General features: G+C 39.8%; 1 protein-coding gene across 4 annotated transcripts in view; it reads right to left on the bottom strand.

The window, feature by feature from the left end:
- Window positions 1–853: 853 nt before the first annotated feature.
- Window positions 854–19,974, bottom strand: part of LOC135344835 (uncharacterized) — a 30,746-nt gene continuing 11,625 nt past the window's right edge. Inside the window, exons 2-9 of one of the 4 annotated variants that reach the window (XM_064542120.1) lie at window positions 6,815–19,021; window positions 6,231–6,506; window positions 3,753–5,393; window positions 3,571–3,641; window positions 3,268–3,481; window positions 1,718–3,049; window positions 1,431–1,655; window positions 854–1,354 (exon numbers count right to left, since the gene is read on the bottom strand). In XM_064542120.1, the coding sequence (XP_064398190.1) occupies window positions 5,110–5,393; window positions 6,231–6,506; window positions 6,815–19,019 (12,765 nt within the window). In that variant the 5' untranslated portion in view covers window positions 19,020–19,021 and the 3' untranslated portion in view covers window positions 854–1,354; window positions 1,431–1,655; window positions 1,718–3,049; ... (1 more) ...; window positions 3,571–3,641; window positions 3,753–5,109. Of the gene's footprint in view, window positions 1,355–1,430; window positions 3,050–3,267; window positions 3,482–3,570; window positions 3,642–3,752; window positions 5,394–6,230; window positions 6,507–6,814; window positions 19,022–19,974 lie in introns of all 4 variants that reach the window. The other 3 variants (XM_064542119.1, XM_064542118.1, XM_064542121.1) reach the window with 3 other exon arrangements.

Here is a 19,974-nt window from a genome sequence, read left to right as displayed (position 1 = left end):
ATGAAAGCATGTCTTCAACTTGTAGCATTTGTCAACTTTGTCCTCCTGACTTCTGTTTCTATCCTGCAGCCATGTTTCAAATTGCAGTAGACTCCTGTGTCTTTTTGGGAACGATAGTGCACTGTAGCATTGCTGCAAGCTGTTCCTTGCTAGCTAGCCGTACATATCAGAACAGTTTACTGAGAAGCTTGAGCTGGGGTGGGGCTTGAGTGCAGATAAAAAGGAGGCTGGGCTCATTTGTTGCAGAGCGCTTCCTGCACAAGGTGGAGTCACTAGTTTGTCCATTCCAATGTTGAAGCAAGGCCAATGCAAAGGGTTTTTTAGCAGAAATCATCTAGACTAGCTTGTCAGAACAAGACATTTTCAAAAATAAAGCTGTTGCTAAGGCTTGCTGCTTTTATAGATACACTTCTTGCCTGAGGCAGCCAATGAAAAGTGGGATCTAAATCAGTTAGCACATGTGCATTCGGTATCTATGGTTATAGTGTCCCTCATCCCTCGGGCAAAGCCCTCGTGATATGGGACACTATAACACATAGATACCTCATGCCCATGTACTATCTATAACTTATGTTTAGTACTATGTATTTTGTGGATAATAAGCATGCATGCATATGCACTATACATATATGGACGAGAGCCCGGGGTGTCTGGTTTCCCTTTCCCGACAGGACTGTATTATAAATTTACTGTATATAATTATATACATACAGTGCACACTTTCAAATACTGAGTTGTATATTTATATAGTCAATCAGGTATATACAACATGGGAGGGATTACAGATTATGACTTTTATCTCTTGGGGGAACATGCATTGGTTGACAACATTAAAAAACTATAAAGGTAACTATTTTTGAAGGACATAATGATGTATAATTATATATAATTATATTACATGGCACTGATGGCAAAACACTGAAAATGAAAAGTGCAGGAGTAATTAATTTTGTGATTTATAGTTATGCGCGTTGATCTAAACAGCTACAACATTAACAGTACACCATCATGCATTTAAACGAATATCTATACATGTTTTCTTGTGATAGCTATATATACATGCTGCTCAGAGAGTAAACACTGAAAGTGTAAAGATCAACAGTCTCTCTTTCAACTGGCCATAAGTTGCCGTCTCCCTGGCTGCCCACTTCTGTAGCATAATGCGTGCTTGACTGGTCGGCTCTGCTCCTCTTGTCTCTCTCTTGATGTTCACAATGTCTTCAGAAGTGAGGGAGAGGAGAAAAGCAAGACATCGCCATCGAGAGCCAATGATGGCAGCAAATGATTGGAGAAACTCCTCGTCAGGACAGAGAGGATGAATTGCTTCCGAGGATTTTCTCTTGTAGAGGCACGTCTATATATACAATTGAGAAATATAAAATTCACGCTTTGACTGATGCATACAGTTGTAATGATTCTGAGGTACTTACTGTGTTCTTGTGAGATTTTGACTGAGAGCTTCTGCCAGGTTGGTTCTTGAGACATCCACAGTCGAATTATTTCTTCAATATCACCAGGGAATGATCCTTCACTTTCAATGGCATCTAATTTGTTCCAGGGGATTGAAAGATTTATTCCTAGTAGTTTCCACTGAGCACCATGTACTCCTTGCAAAGCAGAGTGAACTAAGAAGGTATCCATCGGAAAAACCAAATCTTATAATTATATAATGTGTATAATTATAGAAATTAGCTAGGTGTGTGTGAAAGTGACTTACTCCAGTAAGATGACGCCAATCTTGTTGGGCTGATCCAATCTTTGATTGGAGTGGAGAAGCATTGTCCTTCTTTATCTGTGACTTGCATAGCGCCTTCAGCTAGTGCCTCTTCAATGTCTTTAAGAGAATACTTAGGTGCATTTCTAGCATTTGTAAAAGTTTTATCCTTGAGATTTCTCGGATCAAGAAGGTAAACGGTAGGAACTATACCAGCACAGAATTCAACTTTTGTTTCGACTACCTTCTGAATAACTAGCTGCAGAGTGTTCAAACATTCGACTTGATTTTTTCTGTCACTCCTTACTAGTACAATCAACTCTTTACTATCAGTATCTTTAGGCATATCGACAAATACCTCTACTCCATTCTTCATAAGCCAATGCAGACCAGTCGACCAGATACGGCAGCGAGGATTGGCAGCATATACCTCCGCAATCAAAGAATCGGAAGCTGTAGTAGAGAGTCTGTCTTGTGGGCAAGCTTTGTTTTAGTGCAAAGTTGTGAAAGAGATGAACAATAAGCACATGAAGAAATCGTGTTGGAAAGAAATCAAATCTGTCGCCATCACATTTAGCATACCATCCCCAGGTAATTTTATCACCTTCGAACTTCGGCCATTGAATTTCCTCGAGCTTGAGATCACATAGAGCAGGGAAAAATAGATGATATTTCTCTTTAGTTGCACACTCTGTTGGGACCGCGATTTGAGAAAGAGTGTGGTCCTCTTCCACATGTAAATTTTCAATTTTGTGACAGTACTGCAGCTTAAGTAGACTTTCCTTTGTGATGTACTCTGGCAGTACTTTCTCCAGTAGTGATTCTGGAATAATACCTGCGCTGAGCTTGAGTTGATCGATGTGCTTGGAATAAGATTAGCTTTAGCTTTTTTTTTTTTTATTTTTTTTATTTTGAAGGACGTAAGATGTTGTATATCAGTAGAAAAAATGACAATTGGAAGTGTAGCAGTAAGTAATTTTTGCTTAAGTGGCAAGGCATGAATTCTGAAAGTTCAGTGACACAAACATGTGTTAATTGGATTGCAGTATGTAAGTGCAATTGAATGCATGCAGCTAAATCTACACATAATGTGGTACAGATATGAAACACGGAAAGTGCATGACCATGTAGCATGACGAGTGCTTGTCATCTTGTTGGCTCTGATCCTCTTGTCTCTCTGTTGATGCTCACAATGTCTTCAGAAGTGAGGGAGAGGGGAAAAGCAAGACACTGCCAACGAGAGCCAATGATGGCAGCAAATGATTGGAGAAAGTTTTATCGTCAGGACGGACAGATGAATGTTTTCGATAATGCTTTTCTTGTGCAGAAGCACGTCTACAATAGAATGAATAAATAATTATAGCTATAATTATAGCTATATATACCGTATTATTATACAGCGGGTATATTCCGAGGGTATAATGTTCGTGGTTTTCACTAATTAAGCATGTACCGTTATACCCACAAAAATACTGCTATTCCACGAAAACCTTAATTTCTAACTGTCATTCCGCTACCCTCAAAATATACCCGTTAAACGGTAGTATACTTACTGTGTTCTTGTGAGATTTAACTTGTTTTGTTGGACAACCCAATCATAGGTTGACTACGAGAGGCTAGGGTCTACCAATGTTTTCCAGGTGGGTTCTTGAGACATCCACAGTCGAATTATTTCTTGGTAATATTACCAGGGAAGGATGCTTCGTTTCATTCCTAAGCAGTTCAAAGCAGAGTCAATCATGGACTCACACATCGGAAACAACAAATCTGTACAAAAGTGTAAGGAAATAATTAAGCTCATGGACAAATTAAACGCTGGAGTTTGAATGCTGCTGCTTACTCCAGTAGAATATCACCTGTGTGTGAGCTGATCCAATGTTGATTGAAGTGGAGCATTTTCTGTCTTTATCGATAAGTTTATCAGTGCCTGCGCATTATTAGGAGTTGTATCTTTAAGGGTCTATCCATTGGAAACAACAACATTTACATGTGGTGTGCACGTGTGCGTGTGGTGCTTGCATGCATGCTTGAAACTTACTCCAGTAATATTATGTAGATCCAGTCCATCTTTTGGGATGACCCAATCTTTCATCGGAATAGAGAAGCATATCCTTCTTTCCATGACTTGCTTAGTTCCTTCTGCTACTGCTTCATCAATATCTCTTAGAGCATAATTAGGTGCATTTCTAGCATTTGTAAAAGTTTCATCCTTGAGATTGCTCGGATAAAGAAGATAAACAGAAGACAATAATTATATGCACCAGTAAAGTCTGTTTCCTGAAACTAGATGCAGAGTGTATATATTTTGTTAGCATACTTCTCGCAATTATAGGTTCTTTCCTATCAGCATCTTTAGGCATATCGACAAATACACCCACTCTATTCTTCATAAGCCTGCATACCAAATATAGTACATGTAGACCAGACATGACAGCAAGGATTGGCAGCATAATTGCAGACCTCTGCAATCAAAGAACAATAATTAGGTAGAAGAATCAGAAAATAAAAATTCAGAAGATATTATAGAGAGCCTGCGGCTTGTTGGCAAGCTTTGTTTTCATGAAAAGCTGGGAGAGAAATGAGATGAGGAAATCGTTAGGAAATAGTCAAATCTACCAACATTACATTTATCATAATCCTGGGTAATGTTGTCACCTTTCACCCAGAGATCAAAAAAGCAGATGAGATTTCTCTTTAGTGGCACTCTCAGTTGATACTGATTCTGAAGTGAGTTGAGAAAGGCTGTGGTACTCTTCCACGTACAAATTCTCAGCAGTACTACAGCTTGTGGTATATTCTGGTAGTATTTTTCCATGCAATAGCGATTCTGTAATAATTATGACAACGCTGAGCTTGAATTGATCGATGTAATTGGTGCATGATGTCCGCTTTAGCAGACTTTGAAAACATTATCATTATGGGTACACCTGATGTGAGTAACTCTCTTAGGGTGTGAGTGGAATTTCAGTATCTTCTATGTGAGAGATAAGGAGGCATACTTTACAAGCTGGAATGTAGTCAAAGTGTTTTTCAACAATCCCAGAAGAGAGCTTGTCTCTGGGGAAAATCCGACAGAGGACGATGAGTCATTCACAGCTCCTCGTTTACGACATTAGAGTCAATCTTAGAGCTGTTACAGAAGTTTTGTACAATACTAGTTGAAGCTCTAGCTGCAGTACAAAAATTACTTGAGGGAGCATTAATTGACTAATAAGAATTGACAAAATCAAGAAACTAACAAGTGCTTATTTTAAGGCTGTATACACAGTGTATTGCAGTGCAGTGTGAAAAAATGTAAATTGAAAGTGCAGTTGTGAATTGTTGTTTAAATTTAATGGCAAAGCATGACACAAACAAGGTGATATATTATCGTAAACAGATACTGCATACTTTTCTCAGATATGAAACACTGAGAGTGTTCGGAGTCTCTCTCTCAACTGACCATAAGTTGCCGTCTCCCTGGCTGCCCACTTCTGCAGCATGACGAGTGCTTGTCTGGTCGGCTTTACTCCTTTTGTCTCTCTCTTGATGCTCACAATGTCTTCAGAAGTGAGGGAGAGAGGAGAAGCAAGACTCTGCCATCGAGAGCCAATGATGGCAGCAAAATATTGAAGAAAGTCCTCATCAGGACGGAGGGATGAATTGCTTTCACAGAGTATTTTTTCTTGTAGAGTCACGTCTACAGTAGATAATTCAACTTTTGAGATAAGCACTATGCATACTTATATAGAAATGCACTCATGAATATACTGTATTTACTTGATTAAACACCCGGGCATTTATTTCATATCGAAGTCTATAGAGGGGACATTTAAACGAGATGGGCGCTAGCTTATTTGAAACGGGCATTTATTTTTCTGTCTACTCCAAACTCTTGCACAGCAGCGGTTATTATGCTCTTTTTGGCTGCTGCACAGCTCTCAGCTTAAATCTTAAGTCATATACGCAGTGGCTTAGGAAGTGGGGGGGATCCAGGGGCTGGAGCCCCCCCTTGTTGGAGAGCAATGTTTTTCTTGAACTGTTGAGCCCTGCAGTTGAGCTAGTAGCTACAGCATGCCCGGCTGCAGCCAGCTAGCTGTAAATTACGTGATTATTTCAATGATGGGCTAGGTTTCAAAAGTCTACAGTGCAAAGTGATAGATCTACCACAAAGATAATGATAGATCTATGAGCCTCAGTCTTGAATGCCAGTCTTTGCAAAAATATGAAGTTGGGGAGGGCGTGGTCAGACTACTATGAGCCCCCTCCCTTTAAAAAATCTTCCTACGTACGCCACTGATACGATTGATTTTCTCCCTCTGTGTCAGTATCTCTCTCTGCCATATCATCTATTATTCTACGCTATCTATTATTCTGATTATGCTTGCAACAGGTTCCACATGCTAATTCAACTCCACCCACAGTGCCACGCCCCATACATAGGCGATTATTTATGACGGGCGTTATTGACAAAGACAGAGCTTTTATCATGGGCGTTTAATCAAGTAAATACGGTAACTATAATTAAGGTACTTACTATGCTCTTGTGAGATTTGACTTGAATTCTGTGACCATCCATATGCAGATTGACTGAGAGTGTCTACCAACACTGTCCAGGTGGGTTCTTGAGACATCCATAGTCGAATTACTTCTTCTTTCTTAGCAATATCACCAGGGAAGAATGCTTCATTCTCAATGGCACCTAATTTGTTCCAGGGGATCGCAAGACTCATTCCTAGCAGTTTCCATTGAGCACCATTTACTTCTTGTAAAAGAGAGTGAACCAAGACGGTATCCATTGGAAACAACCAATCTGTAAAAAGTGCACATGTAATAATGATGACGTATGAATTAAAGATGTTTGTGTGGTAAAACTAAGGGCGTATAAAGAGAAGAGGGTATGCAACTCACAATGTATACTGTGTATGCGTGCGTCATATTATTGATAAGTCAGCAGGATATGCCAGCCGCCCACTAGGGAATTGAGTAAAAACAAGGCTAGTCTAGAATATAAAGTGCAAGTGCAATAAATTCTTTACTATTTTTAGACATACAGCTATTTATAATACGATAGATTGTAGTTGCATGTCCTCTTCTCTTCATACGTCTTTGGTAACTTACTCCAGTATGTAATGGCCCAACTTGTTGGGCTGATCCAATCCTTGATCGGAAAGGAGAAGCATTGTCCTTCTTTATCCATGACTCGCTCAGTGCCTTCTGCTAGTGCCTCTTCAATATCACTTAGAGCATATTTAGGTGCATTTCTAGCATTTGTAAAAGGTTCATCCTTGAGATTACTCGGATCAAGAAGGTAAACAGTAGGCACTATACTAGCACAGAACTCAAATTTTGTATTGACTACCTTCTGAATAACTACTCGCAGAGTGTTAGCACATTCGACTTGATTTTCAATGTTACTTCTTGCTAGTACAATAAGTTCTTTGCTATCAGCGTCTTTAGGCATATTCACAAATACTTCCACTCCATTCTTCATAAGCCAATGCAGACCAGTCGACCAGACGTGGCAGCGAGGATTGGCAGCGTGTACCTCAGCAATCAAAGAATCGGAAGCTGTAGTGGAGAGTCTGTGTCTTGTGGGCAGGCTTTGTTTCAGTGCAAAGTTGTGAGAGAGGTTAACAATAAGCACATGAAGAAATCGTGTTGGGAAGAAATCGAAACTGTCATGATCACATTTAGCATACCATCCCAATGTAATCTTATCATCTTCAGATTCATACCATTGAATTTCCTCGAGCTTGAGATCACATAGAGCGGGGAAAAATAAATGAGACTTCTCTTTAGTGTCATTCTCTATTGGTACTGGTCCAGGAGTGAGTTGAGAAAGAGTGTGGTCCTCTTCCACGTACAAATTTTCAATTTCTTGACAGTATTGCAGCTTAAGTAAACTTTCTTTCGTGATGTACTCTGGTAGTACTCTCTCCAGTAGTGATTCTGGAATAATGCCTACGCTGAACTTGAGTTGATCTATATGCTTGGTGAGGTTCACTTTAGCAGCCTTTGAAAACAGTTTATTGTGTACATCTGATGTGAATGTCGATATTTCGAGAATGATTATGTGGTTCTCAATGGAGTCTCCTCTCTCTATCACCATTAGCAGACCCAAATCATGTAACTCTCTTATGAGAATGTATAGTGATGAAGAATTTAGTGGCAAAGGAATTCCAGTCTCTTCTATGTGAGATATAAGGAGGCTTACTTTGCAAGCTGTAACCTGTTCAAAGTCTTTTTTAAACAATCCCAGGAGAGTGCTTGACTCAGGGGAAAGTTCCACGGGGGATACTAATTTAGAGAATTTCTTAACAAGTTCCTTTATGTCATTCACTACAGTTCCTCGTTTGCGACAATCAAGAGCAACACTTTTTTCGATGTATAAATCCTCCATCTTGGAGCTGTCACAGAACTTTTGGGTTACGCTGTCAAGCACACATAATGCTGATGTTTCGTTGATTACATCAGCATGGCTTCCCACTGGTATAATCATTGTGTTTGAGAATTGCTTAATATTGTAGGATAGAAATGAAAGCCAGTAGCTGTATTTAGTGGCAGCAGCTTCTTCGCCTTTACTCAAATCACAAAGTATCAAATATATATTATTTCCTTTCGATGTGTTGATGGACTCCATAATTGCAGCGTGTGAGGAGTAGTACTCGGAATCACCAGCAAAATCGTAAAGTATTATTCTTCCGTAAACACTACTGTCATAAGTACTTGGAACAATGCCTGCAGTGTGCGGTGTTACAGTTGTTGTGCTGAAGTAGCTGAAGAAACTTTCCTTTTTTATTGTTTCAACAAGCGTGGACTTCCCTGCACCTGGATGACCTACAACAAATATTCTGGTGAGGTTCTTCACACCACCAAACTCTTGTTTCGCAAGTTTGTCTAGCAGCTGGTAGGTTGATTGGATTTCAGAATTAGGATTTTTGAAAATTGAAACAATTTCCTGACTTTTCTGAGCTTTAGCTAAATCTAGGGCTGTCCTACCATCTTTGTTTCGCACAAAAAGTGGAGCATTGTATTTCTGCAATAGTAGGCCTGTACAACGAACTTGTTCAAAAAGAGTTGCTGTGTGAAGAGGTGTGTTGCCATAGTTATTAACTTGAAACACTGTCCACATAAAAAGCATTGTTCTCAACTTCTCTTCATTAGCATGCGGAGTACAACACAAAATATGCAGAGGGGTGTTCCCATCATTGTCTCTAATTGTTGGATCCAACTTATATTCCGATATTAAAATGTTTAAAGTTTCTATGTGACCATTCTGGCAAGCATAATGAAGTAGAGTTTGACCATTGTAGCCTCTGACATGTGGGTTGTAATTAAACTCTTTTATTAGGGCATGTATCAAGATCTCGTGACCACCTGCAGTAGCTAAACACAATGTGGTGGATTTTTGTTTGTTGGTGATATTCACTTTGTGCTGAGTAAATAAGTGTCTCACTACTTTAACACGACCTTTCATGGCTGCAATATGTAGAGGTGTATTTCCATCAATATCTTTATCTCCGAGATTGAGACCATATTTCATCACTAATTTATCTGTCAGTTCTATAGAGCCATGCTCGCATGCCGAGTGAAGGAGAGTATAACCTTGGATATGACGACCGCTGTTGAATTTTTTAACTAACGTATCAAAAACAATCACATGATCGTTTAGCACAGCTAGCATCAATGGAGTGTTGTTGCTGTTATTGGTGCTATCAGTATCAACATTGTGCTTACTGATCAGGTGTCTCACTGTTTCAACGTTTCCTACCATGGCTGCAATATGTAGACATGTGTTTCCATCATCATCTCTATCTGCAATATTGAGGCCGTATTCCATCACCAATTTGTCTATCAGTTCTATATGGCCACCATGGCATGCATAGTGAAGGAGAGTACGACCATTGAAACCTTGGACATGACAACTGTCATTAAATTCCTTGACTAGCTCATTTAAAACATGTTTATTACTATTCAGCGCAGCTACCATCAATGGTGTATTGTTCTGTTTATTAGTGCAATCAATATCAGCACTGTGCTTACTAATCAGGTGTCTCATTGCTTTAACGTGTCCAAACATGGCTGCAATATGTAGAGGTGTGTTTCCATTAAAATCTCTATCTGAAAGATCAAGGCTATAAATTGTCACCAGTTTGTCTATCAGTTCTATATGGCCATGTTCACACGCCGAGTGAAGGAGAGTATAGCCTTGGACATGCCAACTGCTGTTGAATTTCTTGACTAACAGATCCAAAATAAGCACATGACCATTCAGCACAGCTAGCATCATTGGAGTTTTGTTCTGATCATTGATGCTATCAATATTAGCACTGTGCTTACTGATCAGGTGTCTCACTGTTTCAACATGTCCTTTAGCGACTGCAATATGTAGAGGTGTGTTTCCATCACAATCTCCATCTACAAGATCAAGGCCATATTCTATCACAAGTTTGTCTATCAGCTCTATATGGCCACCACAGCATGCATAGTGAAGGAGAGTATAACCATTGTTTCCCTGGACATAAGAACAGCTATTAAATTCTTTGACTAATGAATCAAAAACATTCACATGACCATTCATCACAGCTGCCATTAATGGTGTAATGTTCTGATCATTAGTGCAATCAATATCAACAATCTGCTTACTGATCAGGTGTCTCACTGTTTCAACATGTCCTTTAGCGGCTGCAATGTGTAGAGGTGTGTTACCTTCGTTATCTCTATCAGCGAGATCGAGGCCATATTCCATCACCAGTTTATCTGTCAGTTCTATATGGCCACCTTTGCACGCAAAGTGAAGTAGGGTATAACCATTGTAACCTCGGACATGACAAATGCTGTTGAAATCCTTGACTAACACATCCAAAACATGTTTATTACCATTCAGTGCAGCTAACATCAATGGTGTATTGTTCTGTTTATTAATACAATCTACACTAGCACTGTGCCTACTGATCAGGTGTCTCACTGTTTCAACATGTCCTTTAATGGCTGCAATGTGTAGAGATGTATTTCCATCATTATCTCTATCTGCGAGATCGAGGCCATACTCCATCACTAGTTTATCTGTCAGTTCTATATGGCCACCTTTGCACGCAAAGTGAAGTAGAGTATATCCATTGTAACCTCGGACATGACAACTGCTGTTGAATTCCTTGACTAACGCATCCAAAACACGTTTATTACCATTCAGCGCAGTTACCATCAATGGTGTATTATTTTGTTTATTAATGCAATCAAAGTCAACACTGTATTTGATGATGAGGTGTCTCACTGTTTCAACATGTCCTTTAATGGCTGCAATGTGTAGAGGTGTGTTTCCATCATTATCTTTATCTGCAAGATCTAGGCCATACTCCATTACAAGTTTGTCTATCAATTCTATATTGCCATCATTACATGCATAGTGAAGGAGAGTACGGCCATTGTAACGTTGCATATAACAATTGCTATTTAATTCTTTAACTAACACATCTAAAACATGTGTACTACCAGTCCACGCAGCTAGCATCAACGGTGTAATGTTTTCATTATTAATGCAATCAATATCAGCACTGTGTTTACTGATCAGGTGTCTCACTACTTCAACATGTCCTTTAGCAGCTGCAATATGTAGAGGTGTGTTTCTATTACTATCTCTATCTGCAGGATCGAGGCCATATTCCATCACCAGTTTGTCTATCAGTTTTATATGACCACCATCACTGGCACAATGAAGGAGAGTATAACCATTATATCCTCGGACATGACAACTGCTACTGAATACATTGACTAACGAATCAAAAATATGCATATGACCATTCAGCACAGCTACCATCAATGGTGTATCACTCTGATTATTAGTGCAGTCAATATCAGCACTGTACTTACTGATCAAGTGTCTCACTGTTTCAACATGTCCTTTAGCGGCTGCAATATGGAGAGGTGTGTTTCCATTGTTATTTTTATCTGTGGGATCGAGGCCATATTCCATTACCAGTTTGTCCATCAGTTCTATATGACCACCATAGCATGCATAGTGAATGAGAGTTTGACCATTGTAACTTCGGATATGACAATTGCACTTGAATTCTTTGATTAATACATTCAAAACATGCATATGACCACGTAGCGCAGCTAGCATCAATGCAGTACTCTTCTGATTATTTGTGCATTCAATATCAGCACCGTGTTTACTGATCAGGTATCTCACTGCTTCAACAAATCCTTCCCTGGCTGCAATATGTAGAGGTGTGTTTCCTTCATTATCTTTCTTTGCGGGATCAAGGCCATATTCTATCACTAGTTTGTCTATCAGTTCTATGTGGCCATGTTCACATGCACAGTGAAGGAGAGTATGTCCATCACAATCTCGGACTTGATGACTACCGTTAAATATTTTGAGAAATGTATCCAAAACAAGCATTTGACCATTCAGAGCAGCTACCATCAACGGGGTAGTGTTCTGATTATTAGTACAATCAATGTCAACACTGTACTTAAGGATCAGGTGTCTCACTGTTTCAACATGTCCTCTAGCGGCTGCAATATGTAGAGGTGTGTTTCCATCATTATCTCTATGTGTGGGATTGAGACCATATTCCATCACCAGTTTGTCTATTAGCCCTATATGACCACGATGGCATGCGAAGTGAAGGAGTGTACGACCATTTCTACCTCGAATATTACAACTGCTATTGAATTCTTTGACTAATGCATCCACAACATGCAAATGAGCAATACCTGCAGCTACTATCGATGGTGTGTTGTTGTTATTGTTAGTGCAATCAATATCAGCGCTGTGCTTAATAATCAGGCATCTCACTGTTTCAACCTTTCCTGCCCAGGCTGCCCAATGAAGAGGTGTATCTCCATTATTATCTCTATCTGCGGGATTGAGACCAAAATGCGTTACTAGTTTGTCTATTACTTCAATGTGGCCACCATCGCACGAATTGGCAGCACCACTTTTTGCAGCATAAAATAAAGCCGAGCGCCCAATGTTATCTTTAACCAGAGGGTCAATACCATATTCTGAAATAAGAGTTTCCATGAGCAATACATGTCCTCCAAAGCAAGCACAATGGAGCACAGACAAGCCACGAAAGCCCTTAATATTTAGGTCTGCTTTTTTTTCTGTAACAAGCCGATTAATCAAGTCTTTGAGACCAAGTGATGCAGCTACAAGCAGTGTAAAGAATCCATTATCATTGTATTCTTTGAATTCGATATAATTTCCAAAAAATGTGCTTATCATTAGCATAGCCTTTTCCTCAGCATCAGAATCATTGCAATACTCAAAGAGGACATCTTCAAAGATTTTACCATTATGAGAATTAATCTGACTACAATGAAAGGAACATGGCACTCTTATTCCATTGGAGTGGTGTCTACCACACATAGATAATAAAACCAACATGATAATTATTTGTACATGTTTGTTCTTAGCAGCAAAGAGCAATGGTGTAATACCACTATTATCAATAGCTCCTATGTCAGCACCAAAGTCATTGGCTAGCGTCCAAACCGTATCAATATGACCGTTAGCACATGCAAGATGAAGAGATGTCTGATTGTTGGAGTTTCTGGCGTCCACTTCATATCGCTTTGTTTTCAACAGCTCTCTGACCTCATCTAAAGCTCCAAGGCTTGTAGCTTGCTTTTGGCCATTATTCATGCTATCAATATCAGCACTGTATTTACTGATCAGGTGTTTCACTGTTTCAAAATGTCCGTACATGGCTGCAATATGTAGAGGTGTGTTTCCATCATTATCTCTATCTGCGAGATTGAGGCTATAATGATATTCCATCACCAGTTTATCTATATGGCCACGCTCACACACAGAGTGAAGAAGAGTATAACCTTGAACATGGCAATTGCTGTCGAATTCTTTGATTAACGCATCTAATACATGCGCATGACCATTCATTGCAGCTAGCATCATTGGGGTATTGTTCTGTTTATTAGTGCAATCAATGTCAACACTACGCCTACTGATCAGGTGTCTCACTACTTCAACATGTCCTGCCACGGCTGCAATATGTAGAGGAGTGTTTCCATCATTATCTCTATCTGCGAGATCAAGACCATATTCCATCACCAGTTTGTCTATCAGTTCTGTATGGCCACCTTTGCACGCATAGTGAAGTAGAGTATAACCATTGTAACCTCGAACATGACAACTGCTGTTGAATTTTTTAACTAATAAATCCAAAACATGCGCACATCCATTCATTGCAGCAAGGTTCATTGGGGTATTGTTCTGATTATTAGTGCAATCAATATCAACACTATGCTTACTGATCAGGTGTCTCACGGTTTCAACATGTCCTGCCATGGCTGCAATATGTAGAGGTGTGTTTCCATCATTATCTCTATCCGCGAGATCGAGGCCATATTCCATCACCAGTTTATCTGTCAGTTCTATATGGCTACCCTTGCACGCAAAGTGAAGTAGAGTATTACCATTGCTATTTCGGACATGACAACTACTGCTGAATTCTTTGACTAATGCATCCAAAATATGTGTATGACCACCCATCACAGCTAGCATCAACGGAGTAGCGTTCTGGTTATTAGTGCAGTCAACATCAGCATTATGCTTACTGATTAGGTGTCTCACTGTTACAATATGTCCTTCAGCGACTGCAATATGTAGAGGTGTGTTTCCATCATTATCTCTATCCGCGAGATCGAGGCCATATTCCATTACCAGTTTATCTGTCAGTTCTATATGGCCACATTTGCACGCATAGTGAAGTAGAGTATAACCGTTGTAACCTTGGACATGACAATTGCTGTTGAATTCTTTGATTAACGGATCTAAAATATGCACATGACCATTCAGTGTAGCTAGCATCAATGGAGTATTGTTCTGATTATTAGTGCAATTGATATCAGCACTATGCTTACTGATTATGTGTCTCACAGTTACAACATGTCCTTCAGCGGCTGCAATATGTAGAGGTGTGTTTCCATCATTATCTCTATCTCCGAGATAGAGGCCATATTCCATCACCAGAGTATCTGTCAGTTCTATATGGCCACATTTGCACGCATAGTGAAGTATAGAATAACCATTGTAACCTCGAACATGGCAATCAGCACTGTGCTTACTGATCAGGTGTCTCACTGTTTCAACATGACCTGTCATGGCTGCAACATGTAGAGGTGTGTTTTCTTCGTTGTCTTTATCTGCTATATCGAAGCCATATTCCATCACCAGTTTATCTATCAGTTCTATATGGCCTCGCTTGCACACAGAGTGAAGAAGAGTATAACCTCGGACATGACAAGTGCAGTTGAATTCTTTGATTAACGCATCTAAAATACGCGCATGACCATTCATTGCAGCTAGCATCATTGGGGTATTTTTCTGATTATTAGTGCAATCAATATCAACACTATGCTTACTGATCAGGTGTCTCACGGTTTCAACATGTCCTGCCATGGCTGCAATATGTAGAGGTGTGTTTCCTTCATTATCTCTATCTGCAAGATCGAGGCCATATTCCATCACCAATTTATCTGTCAGTTCTATATGGCTACCCTTGCACGCAAAGTGAAGTAGAGTATTACCATTGCTATTTCGGACATGACAACTACTGCTGAATTCTTTGACTAATGCATCCAAAACATGTGTATGACCACCCATCACAGCTAGCATCAACGGAGTAGCGTTCTGGTTATTAGTGCAGTCAACATCAGCATTATGCTTACTGATTAGGTGTCTCACTGTTACAATATGTCCTTCAGCGACTGCAATATGTAGAGGTGTGTTTCCATCATTATCTCTATCCGCGAGATCGAGGCCATATTCCATTACCAGTTTATCTGTCAGTTCTATATGGCCACATTTGCACGCATAGTGAAGTAGAGTATAACCGTTGTAACCTTGGACATGACAATTGCTGTTGAATTCTTTGATTAACGGATCTAAAACATGCACATGACCATTCAGTGTAGCTAGCATCAATGGAGTATTGTTCTGATTATTAGTGCAATTGATATCAGCACTATGCTTACTGATTATGTGTCTCACAGTTACAACATGTCCTTCAGCGGCTGCAATATGTAGAGGTGTGTTTCCATCATTATCTCTATCTCCGAGATAGAGGCCATATTCCATCACCAGAGTATCTGTCAGTTCTATATGGCCACATTTGCACGCATAGTGAAGTATAGAATAACCATTGTAACCTCGAACATGGCAATCAGCACTGTGCTTACTGATCAGGTGTCTCACTGTTTCAACATGACCTGTCATGGCTGCAACATGTAGAGGTGTGTTTTCTTCGTTGTCTTTATCTGCTATATCGAAGCCATATTCCATCACCAGTTTATCTATCAGTTCTATATGGCCTCGCTTGCACACAGAGTGAAGAAGAGTATAACCTCGGACATGACAAGTGCAGTTGAATTCTTTGATTAACGCATCTAAAATACGCGCATGACCATTCATTGCAGCTAGCATCATTGGGGTATTTTTCTGATTATTAGTGCAATCAATATCAACACTATGCTTACTGATCAGGTGTCTCACGGTTTCAACATGTCCTGCCATGGCTGCAATATGTAAAGGTGTGTTTCCTTCATTATCTCTATCTGCAAGATCGAGGCCATATTCCATCACCAATTTATCTGTCAGTTCTATATGGCTACCCTTGCACGCAAAGTGAAGTAGAGTATTACCATTGCTATTTCGGACATGACAACTACTGCTGAATTCTTTGACTAATGCATCCAAAACATGTGTATGACCACCCATCACAGCTAGCATCAACGGAGTAGCGTTCTGGTTATTAGTGCAGTCAACATCAGCATTATGCTTACTGATTAGGTGTCTCACTGTTACAATATGTCCTTCAGCGACTGCAATATGTAGAGGTGTGTTTCCATCATTATCTCTATCCGCGAGATCGAGGCCATATTCCATTACCAGTTTATCTGTCAGTTCTATATGGCCACATTTGCACGCATAGTGAAGTAGAGTATAACCGTTGTAACCTTGGACATGACAATTGCTGTTGAATTCTTTGATTAACGGATCTAAAACATGCACATGACCATTCAGTGTAGCTAGCATCAATGGAGTATTGTTCTGATTATTAGTGCAATTGATATCAGCACTATGCTTACTGATTATGTGTCTCACAGTTACAACATGTCCTTCAGCGGCTGCAATATGTAGAGGTGTGTTTCCATCATTATCTCTATCTCCGAGATAGAGGCCATATTCCATCACCAGAGTATCTGTCAGTTCTATATGGCCACATTTGCACGCATAGTGAAGTATAGAATAACCATTGTAACCTCGAACATGGCAATCAGCACTGTGCTTACTGATCAGGTGTCTCACTGTTTCAACATGACCTGTCATGGCTGCAACATGTAGAGGTGTGTTTTCTTCGTTGTCTTTATCTGCTATATCGAAGCCATATTCCATCACCAGTTTATCTATCAGTTCTATATGGCCTCGCTTGCACACAGAGTGAAGAAGAGTATAACCTCGGACATGACAAGTGCAGTTGAATTCTTTGATTAACGCATCTAAAATACGCGCATGACCATTCATTGCAGCTAGCATCATTGGGGTATTTTTCTGATTATTAGTGCAATCAATGTCAACACTATGCTTACTGATCAGGTGTCTCACTGTTTCAACAAGTCCGTACAATGCTGCAATATGTAGAGGTGTGTTTCCTTCATTATCTCTATCCGCGAGATCGAGGCCATATTCCATCACCAGCTTATCTGTCAGTTCTATATGGCCACATTTGCATGCATAGTGCAGTAGAGTATAACCATTGTAACCTCGAACATGGCAATCAGCACTGTGCTTACTGATTAGGTGTGTCACTGTTTCAACATGCCCTACCATGGCTGCAACATGTAGAGGTGTGTTTTCTTCGTTGTCTTTATCTGCTATATCGAAGCCATATTCCATCACCAGTTTATCTATCAGTTCTATATGGCCTCGCTTGCACACAGAGTGAAGAAGAGTATAACCTCGGACATGACAAGTGCAGTTGAATTCTTTGATTAACGCATCTAAAACATGCACATGCCCATTCAGTGCAGCTAGCAACATTGGTGTAATGTTCTGATTATTAGTGCAATCAATATCAACACTGTGCTTACTGATCAGGTGTCTCACTATTTCAACACGTCCTCTAGCGGCTGCAATATGTAGAGGTGTGTTTCCTTCGTTATCTTTATCTGCGAGATCGAGGCCATATTCCATCGCCAGTTTGTCTATCAGTTCTATATGGCCATCGTTGCATGCATAGTGAAGGAGAGTACGACCATTGTAACTTCGGACATGGCAATCGCTGTTGAATTCTTTCACAAACACATCCACAACATGTGTATTACCAGTCTGCACAGCTATCATCAATGGAGTTTTGTTCCTATTATTAGTGCAATCAATATTAGCACTGTAGTTACTGATCAAGTGTCTTACTGTTTCAAGTTGTCCTGCCATAGTTGCCCAATGTAGAGGTGTGTCTCCATTATTATCTCTATCGGTGGGATTGAGACCATACATTGTCACTAGGGTGTCTACTACTTTTATGTGGCCACTAACACACGAATAGGGACCTCCACTTTTTGCTGCATAATACAGAGCAGAGCGCCCAATGTTATCTTTTAACAGGGGGTCAATACCATACTCTGAAATAAGATTCTCCATGAGCAGTACTTGTCCTCCAAAGCAGATGCAGTGGAGAATAGACAAGCCATGGAAGCCTATAATATTGAGATCTGCTTTTTTCTCTGTAACAAGTCGTTTAATCAAGTCTATAAGACCTAGTGATGCAGCTACAAACAATGTAATAAAGCCATTATTATTATAATTATAATCTCTAAATTCGTTATAATCGACAAAGAATTTGAATATCATTAGCAAAGTTTTCTCGACAGCTTCAAAATCATTGTAAAAGTCAAAGAGAATATCCTCATAGATTTTAACATGATGAGAAATCATCTGAGTACGGTTAAAGAAACATGGTAGTCTTATTCCATTGGAGCGGTGTCTACCACACATCAATAATAGGATCAACATGACAATTATTTGCACATGTTTGTTCTTCGCAGCAAAGAGCAATGGTGTATTACCGCCATTATCAATAGCTCCTATGTCAGCACCAAAGTCATTGGCTAGTGTCCAAACCGTATCGAGATGACCATTAGCACATGCAAGATGAAGAGATGTTTGGTTGTTGGAGTTTCTGACGTCCGCTTCATATTGCTTTGTTTTCAACAGCTCTCTGACCTCATCTAAGTCCCCACGGCTTGCAGCAGTGTGCAGGGGAGTATCACATGACTGGCTTTCGCCAGCCATTTCTACACAATAAAGTATACTATACTGATACATTTAGATCTATTATAGTGCATGCTATTGTTACAGTATAATAGTACAGCATTTAAGTAGTAACATAATTAGCATGTACAGTAGACTCTCATTAATCCGGTCACCCTTGGGACAGTGCGGAATAGCGAGGTGGCTGTATTTCAGAAAATAGCTGCGGCTAAAAAACCGACGTTACCTCGAATATAATGACTAATTTTGCAGTTGTGCCTCGAGAATAATGAATGATAATGAATCATTTTGCTCTCTATTATTTTAATTTTGTTTGCCAAACCACACCTCATATCCGGCCGTAATAAACGTATAAAATTACATTGAAAACCTTGTTTGGTTGTTTACTGTACATTTTGGCACTATTCATCCCTCTTATAGTTTGGGGCAACCAGCACTGGCCAGTATACGGAATAGTGAGTTGCCGCATTTCAGGGTGAGTTTTGTGCTAGCTAGCATTCCGCGCCAAACCAAATTAATGGCCGGTATATCGAGGTGGCCGTACTTCAGAGAGCCGGAATAGCGAGAGTCTACTGTATAAATTATATGTGTGGTAACTAATAATTTTGCGAATCAGGTGAGCTTAAAAAATCATCGAAGATCGAGCTCTGGTAATCGTATGATGGCATTACTACACTCAAAAAGCTATTGTTTTGATGCCGGTGTATAGGAATCTTAATTCTGAAGACACTCTAGACTGCACTGCCTGCAGTTGCAAAGCAAAGTGCTTTAGATGTTATGAAAATAACTGCTATTCCACATCCCTATAAGAGGAATGTCCCGGTTTGCTGGGCGTAAGGGAGAATTTCTAGGAGAACTCTTGCTGGTGATATTGTATAATTGTGTAGTGAAGCATTAGCATTCAATGCTAATGCTGATTGTGTGCTGCATACTGCATATTGATCATTGTATGTTATTCAAAAGTCAAAACAATCAA

The sequence above is a fragment of the Halichondria panicea genome, chromosome 12 (assembly GCF_963675165.1).
Source record: "Halichondria panicea chromosome 12, odHalPani1.1, whole genome shotgun sequence".
NCBI classification, from domain to species: Eukaryota; Metazoa; Porifera; class Demospongiae; order Suberitida; family Halichondriidae; genus Halichondria; species Halichondria panicea.
The sequence above is the reverse complement of the archived record's forward strand: the minus strand, read 5'-3'. Positions and strand labels throughout refer to the sequence as shown.